The 7406-nt window shown below is 49.9% G+C and overlaps 1 protein-coding gene across 1 annotated transcript; it reads right to left on the bottom strand.

The window, feature by feature from the left end:
• Positions 1 to 1409: 1409 nt before the first annotated feature.
• Positions 1410 to 4837, bottom strand: LOC114845489 (heparan sulfate glucosamine 3-O-sulfotransferase 2-like). The gene is made up of 2 exons (XM_029133569.2): positions 4332 to 4837; positions 1410 to 2527 (listed from the first exon to the last, which is right to left on the bottom strand). Exons 1-2 carry the CDS (start codon positions 4835 to 4837, stop codon positions 1909 to 1911), a joined length of 1125 nt encoding a protein of 374 aa, XP_028989402.1. The 3' UTR covers positions 1410 to 1908.
• Between the last annotated feature and the right edge of the window lie 2569 nt (positions 4838 to 7406).

The following is a 7406-nucleotide window of genomic DNA, read 5'->3' on the forward strand; positions in this document are numbered from 1 at the left end:
AGCCTAATCAGACTCTGGCTGATGCTTGTTCTCGGGGATCGCTCCTCTGCAGCCCTCAGGCCTAATTAGGACCCATGTGTACCGTACAGAGAGCTGCCGCTCACAGTGGCCGGACGGCCGGACGCTCACCTGTGCACGCTCAATGAGCCGCCGGCGAGCGCGATGACAAGGGGGGGGGGGGCTAGGTTGTATGGGTTTAATGAATGCTAGGACAGGGAGAGAGATGCTGAGTGAAAAAGGAGCTGTGAAGCGACAGAGGGAGAGAAAAGGCAGACGTCTGGGCAGAGATAGGGTCACACAGAGTGGAGCGCCTTTTATGATTCCTCTCCTAACAATGCTCCGCGACCATTTGCAGAACGAGGGGGTGGGGGGGTGCTGCTGCTGAGCATCCAGCCATGGGAAAATAAGACCAGTTTGGAGGCTTCCTGAGCTCAACTCGCCGTATTCTCTGTGTCGAACACCAACAAATCTTCAAAGGATACTCTGTTACATGCAAATTTCAAAAGGGCTTCAGATGAAGTAGTATTCAAACGGATAAAAGTACTAGACTTCTGAGGTATGTAGATAGAGAGAAGCAACGTGTCCTACATTTCAGTGCCAGGAAATCATCATTAATGAGGATTATTAGTTAAGAAACACATTGTCACACTTAGAGGTACAACAACACTGAGTCTGTTTTATGAGAGGTCAAACTAATGTTTAGTTACTCACCAATAAATGTGAATAATAATTTGTATATATTCTCTAGTCATAATAATGCTCCTGTATGCTTTAATTTAAAGCATAAATAAATTGCAGCCCGATCGGCTCATTGCTGCCTAATAATTCACCCCACTCGCTTCACATCCTGGAAACTTCCCCTCACATCTCAGTTCCCGTCTCCCCGCCGTTGTTTTGGCGTTCCAGCTTTTAGTATTCACACGGCGCAGCCAAACCCAAACTTCTCCCTGCGACCGCGCCGCCGCCGCCGTCCTGGAATCTATTTGATAACCTGCCACAACGAGGTGTTCCCTGCTTTGTCTTTGAAGGAGAGATTGAAATTCTTTACACCCACACCCACTCATCCGCACCCGGCGCCGCCGCACAACAGGCCGCGCAGAATGCAATAAGCCACCGAGGACACGTTTCCACCGGCAGCACGGGCGACAAATGCAATAACGCCAAGTGGCCTAATCTGCCGGGGAAACAAGCACTTCGCTAACTAGATGTGAAAAGGTCACGCGTTCGGACTTCAGAATCCAATTATGACACCGGGATACAGTTTTAATGGCCGTTGTTTGGTTCGTGAGACGTCCTGGAGAAAAAAAAATCGAACGAAGGAGGGGATTAAAAAAAAAAACATTCAGCGTAACTTTTTTTTTGTCAAATACAATTTATCAAGGTCATGGCTTCAAAAATAAAAAGCTGAATTCGTGCTTGTGTCTGGTTTAATGACGGGGATCGTGCGTAAGGCGTCTTATCTGCTCCACGCGCTGCAGGATGAACTCTGGAAACTGATGAGACCAACGCGAACGCTGGACGCCTCCTACTCACAGTATGGCTTTACGTTGCGGATTTGCCACCACAGTGCTGCAGCTTAATTCCTGCTCTCCCTGAAGACTTCACTGACATTTACCAAGGTCTTGCTTTCAAACCCTCCTTTGATTAGTGAAGCAGGTTTTAAGAGGAACTAATCCAATTCCCTGGAACTTCACCTCTTTTCTCAACCAGTCAGCAAAAGGGGGATCTAGTCAGCAATAATATATGAGAACGAGCCCGGAGACTCGATTGCTGTACGTTCCTGCACGGACAAAGGCAAACCAAACCTACGCCATCTTAGGTTGAGCTCTGTTTGTTAGCGTCACTCCAAAGACAGAGTGATGGATCTCATAAGTCATTCTTCAAATTCTTTAAAAACGTCCTAAACCTCTACTCCCATTTGAAATCATGGCCTACCATTTCGTAAAACTTGACGTTATAAGGTCTATAGAAGTCTCTCAGCTGCTCAATAGCATCTCGGTCTATTTGCACGTGAGTCCGGCCTTTGGACTTGCCTAGACAGCGGGGCGATCCACTGCTCTCGGGCTTCTTAAGGCAAGGGAAGCCCTTGGTGCGGTTGAAGTAGAAGTGTTTATCGGTGACAATGCGCTTCAGCCCGAGGAAGTCCTGCACGCGCGCCAGCTCGCCCGCCGGGTCGGTGATGAGCCGCTCCCCGCTCACGAAGTGGATCTGGGACAGCGGGAAGTAGTGCAGCCAGTTTTCCAGGTGCAGGGCGTACAGTCCGATCCGGATGGCGTTCCACGACGCGTCCACGGCGCCGGCGCTCTGGTTCCTGAAGGCCAGCTCCTGGAAGCTCGGCAGGTCGGGGCTTTTAGTTAAAGTCTGCGTGTAATCGGAAATCGCCCGGGTGACGGGGTCCCGCACCACCACGATGAGCTTGGTGTCCCGGGACATGGCGGAGATGCGGCGCGGCGTCTCTTTAGTCACAAAGTAGCTTGGCGTCTTCTCCATGGTGATCTGGCTTTCCAGAGTCCTTGGCATTAAACCCCTGAATGGAAGACAGGAAAACAAGCAAAGGTCTCAGTGAGATAGAGGTTCCTCATCATTTTAAACATGTTTCCTACGTATTTGTACGTTTGAACTGCTTAAATTACCTTAAAGGCTCAGACACTTGGGGCATTCACTCAAAAAGCAAAAGTAAGTATTACAGTAGGTGTCTATTTACGGCTGGACTACGTTATTATTATTTTCCAGTTTGGTCATGAACCCAGTCTTTCGATGCACAATAGGCGCCCCGAAGAAAAGTCCGAGGATTCTGTTGTCACTGGAGACTCGTCTCGCCGACAGCTCTCCCGCGCTTCAGCCGAGCGCGGTTCAAGAGTAATAAATCACCGTGAGTGCGAACAGAACACATTTAGCGGGTGGCTCTGTTGCTTCTGGGTCTTCAAACTAGGCCACTGCGGCCGTGAAAGACAGAATTTGAACAGGTACGTTTTCACAGTAGGAGTAAGAGGTTGAAATTTGACTGGGAACCATCGCAAAGCATGGACCCATTTCAAGAGGCTGATACAGGAGTTAATCAACTGATGGAACATGCATCATGTTTAGTTTAGTGATTCTGGACAATACACAACACACATTAGATTTTACAGCTTAACCTGCAAACAGTCGAAACCAAAAGTTACAGAGTCGTTCCTGAATGGCTCATCGGACCCAAAACCCACCTGTGAAGTTTTTCATTCCTTGGTCCAGCAACTCAACTCTTTACTTTTTTATACTGTTATTGCTTCAAACAGAATCCACACAGCAGCAGCAGAGTGGGACCGTTCCACACAATAGTCTGACCTTCAGTGATCTACAAGAGAGCTTCAGAGGAGCAACGGTTTATTTTGAAAGCGGGCCCCAGAAGCCGACGTGTTGCTGTTTGACCTTTTCTCCGCGGCTCTGACAGCTGACAGTCAGCCGCCGTAATGGACGGGGTTTCTCTGCGCGCAGACACATCTCAGAGATAAAAGGGCTCCAGCCGTCCTGAGGAGCGCCAATTACGGGAGATACCTTCAGCCTCTAATTATTCCATGGTACCGCTGATAGGCGCGCGAGCTGATCGTTAACGCGGAGTCTGCGTGGAACCGCTGTCGCGAGCGTGTTTGCGAGCAGGTGCGCGCAAAAGCTCGCGGCCCAAACCATCCGTCCGCGTGTAATTAGGCACGTTGGATAACGCCGCGCGCGGCCCACGTGACGCGCCGCGCCGACAGATAATTGATCATCGGACGGAGCGGCGTGACGATGACGCGGCTCCGCGTGCAAACGTGCTCCAATTAGCATTTCATCCGAATCGATAAATCAGTCACTGTTGGAGATATTACCATAAACAAGACAATGGCTCAGAGGCCTGGCAGCGGCAGCCGCAGCCGCTCCGCGCGCTGCTATTTACACCGTTTGCCTCCAGAGGGTGGGTTTTATGAGAAATATGATGAATGGCTCCACAGTACATCGAGGAAGGGGGCCACTGTTTGCGAACGCGCTGTAGACGCGGCCCGGGTCTCCGAAGTTGCGTGTAATAAAAACACGAAATGAGTCGAGAGACTGTGTTTACCCACCTCAAAACAAAGTGTACAGTACACAGGGAGGCACCCGGGGGAGGAGGGGGAGGGGTCACGGCTCCGGGAGCAAACAGCTGACTTTACTAAAACAGTTTCCGGATGGCGCCAATCCGGCGAGGATGAGGTTAACGTTTCAGCTCTGGTGATTATTTTGTTTTATCTTAACCAGATAATTGAATGAGATCGCCAGAAACGCGCGTGCACGCCAACGCCAGCGTGAAGGCGCCTGCGCAGGTGACCCCGTCTTACCTGTACCACTCCAGGCCCCTGTCGTAGTTCCGGTCGAAGAAGTGCGTCTCGGTCCCAGCCGCGCGCACGTCCGGGTGGATCCGTATGAACTCCAGCACCGCCCTGGTTCCGCCCTTCTTCACGCCAACGATGATGGCGTTCGGCAACTTTTTATTCCCAAACTTCAAGGAGCCCACCGGGGGGCTGGGCGTGTCGCTCCTGGCCGCGCGCGCGGTCGAGGGGGGTCTTCGGTCGCTCCTCGGGCGCGACGCGTGCGCGCCGCTCGCTCGCGCGTCCGCCGCCGTCGGAGCGCACGAGGCGGCTTTCTCCGGGCGTCTTTTGGCTCCATCGGCCGCGTCCCGCCGACAGCCGGGCGTCACATCACCTGACTTCTGCATGACGGTGCCGGCGGGGAACAGCGCGCAGTAGCACAGATATGAGAGGAGAAGCGATAATACGCCGATGGATGTTCTTGTGAGCCGGTGTGAGAAGGGGAGAAGTCGGTTGAAGAGGAGCACGCATGCCATCTCTCCACGGATAATAACAGTGCATGGTTTTTCTGATTGATTCTGCGACGCGTCCCTTTCTTTCTGGTTGTTCAGTCCTTTAAGCAGAAATCTTATGAAACTTCAGTCAGCTCGTTACGTTAACATCCATCCATGTCCCGTCTCTTCAGTTCATCAATGGAGAAGTCGCCTTTCGCCGCGCGCGGACTTTGGGAACGACGCGTCCCTGTGAAACTCCTGGATGCGTCCGCGTCCATCGCGGAGGAGGAGGAGGAGGAGGAGGAGAGCGCGCTCCGGTAACTTGAGCGGACTGTCGGCTCCAAACCGCCCGAGCGACAGAAAAAAATATTTCAACACGGTGACGTCAGAGGGTCTTTGCATTTCAGGAAAAAAAAAACCCTCCTCATCTCTCGCCTCGCTTTCATTTGACTTTACTTGCATCCCAGCGTGCAGGTTTGCGCTTCTGGCGCAGCGCTGCAGCCCAGTAAACATGTAAGCGTGGTCCGTGGCTCATCTCTCGCCAGTCACACGCTGGATATAATTGAAAGAAGTTCGCATATATAGATGATGAGCATTGCGTAACAATTAAGTTAAACATCGGTGCAGACACGTCTCCTCCAGCAGCATGTGACAAATAAAAATTTTAAGATGAAACGCATTTTTAAACATCCATAATTTAATGCTCCATAATTTAATGATGTCAACCAATAGAAACCCGGCCTGCACACAACACACACTCCTGCTATGTATGAGAAAACGAGGGCTCAAATTCACATCCTAATGTTAGTTTGTGCGTGTCGAGCGTTTCAGATGAAACAAAACAGAAGACGGGAAAGGAATAGTTGTCAGGCCTTTTTGTTTAAGGGTGATTTAGTGAAGCAATAACCTCGAATTGCCAAGAATTTCTTCGAAGTGCTCAGAAGCGCTGAACACGGCCGGATGAATCAATTTTAGGGGCCCGGGGCAAAGATCCACATCTGGCCCCCCGCTCTGTGAGCATCTCTGCAGGTGAGCACGGCGGCCCCAGTCTTACTATGTGCAACGATGGAGCCGACCAATTCAATTATGAAAAAGCAGAGCCTCAAAGTCACTTAAAGCTGGAGCCACTTATCATTTCAGTTAGTAGGTTTAATTATGAGCGCGGAGCCTCCAACCAGGAGCCTCGTCCCCGGTGCCGACATCCCTCTCGGCCTATCACAGCGCGCGCCGGGGCGTTGGCGTGAGCAGATTGCGCCGAGCGGGTCATCCTTCTTGGTCCCCTGATGACTGATACAAATGCAGACAAGCCCGAGGTTGAAGCGGGCGGGGATAAAAAACTCTTAGCGCTGCAGAGACACGCGAAGAGGAGTTGAAGTGTCACAGCGCCGCTCCCGCAGGTGTCTGCGCCCAATCTCAGAGGTCTCTGATTAAAGAATGATTTATAGGGCCTCGTGGGAGAGAGCCGCTCAGCAATCTGTCTAGTGAATGAGATTTTTCCTCAGGAAGAGGGCGGGTAAATCAAACCTTGGGACGAGGAGGCTGCAAAGCGCCGCGATAGGGCCCGTGATTAAATGTTATAATCATCCCCTGTGAGCGCGCGCCTTGTTATTGCACCGCCGCTATCGAGGGCGATGATACTTCAAATCAGTTTTCCTCCGGTTTAATTTACAGAACATGTGTTTATTGCAAAACAGGGCGTTTGCGTTTCACACTGATGTAAATGATGACGGAAAACTAATAAAATATAATGCAATTCCTTACGGTTTGACGCAGAACTCACCCATAGGAGCAGGACGAACATAAGGCAAAGCATGTTCTGCCTTTCTGCGATCTAACTTTACAGGTTTTTTCCAGGGCTTTGCTCACTGACCATGTGCCGCACTGCTCATTTGTCAGAGGTCAGTAGACGCAGCCTGTCTTCCCTCTGATCAGACTCCAGCAGCAGACACAGATATTCAAGATGATTTTATGTTACAGATGGATGGAGAACCCAACCACCTCCCCAGATGAACACACAGTAATTTCTTTACAGTAGGATATAAGTGCAGCTTCCAGGCCTGAGGTGATTCAGTAAAACCCAGTCCAGATGCTGACGAGGAGAACAGCTGTATATATATTAATTCATCTTACCAAGCTTTGCTTTCTGACCAGTATCATTTTAAGAAGCTCTATTTACTAAAATTGTATACTTTCATATTCAGGGCACTGTGTGTGTCTTGTTCTAAACCTTCACCCTTAAAAGAAACCAATAACGTTATAATGCTTCCACCTACTGGTCATATTTATGTACTGCATATGAGTTAAAGTACTGTAAAAATTTGAAGCACACAAGGAAAAAAGGAGAAGATTGTTTTTAATTTACAGATGGCTAGTATAATTCAGAAAAAATACATTTTACTGTTGCATTTTTCCTAAATGTTGGTTACACGTCCGTCCCGAAACAACAGTCTGTGAAGACACTACTATGTCGCAACGCCGCCCCCTGCTGGTCATCTTATGGTACGTCACCTTAACGTGAATCGAAAGCAAAAGCATTTTAGACTAAAAGCAGGAAGGAAGTCGTAGGTCTACGAGAAAAATTAGCTTTTAAAGAATTCTTAGCGACTTAAAC

Source organism: Betta splendens, chromosome 19, assembly GCF_900634795.4.
Source record: "Betta splendens chromosome 19, fBetSpl5.4, whole genome shotgun sequence".
NCBI lineage: Eukaryota > Metazoa > Chordata > Actinopteri > Anabantiformes > Osphronemidae > Betta > Betta splendens.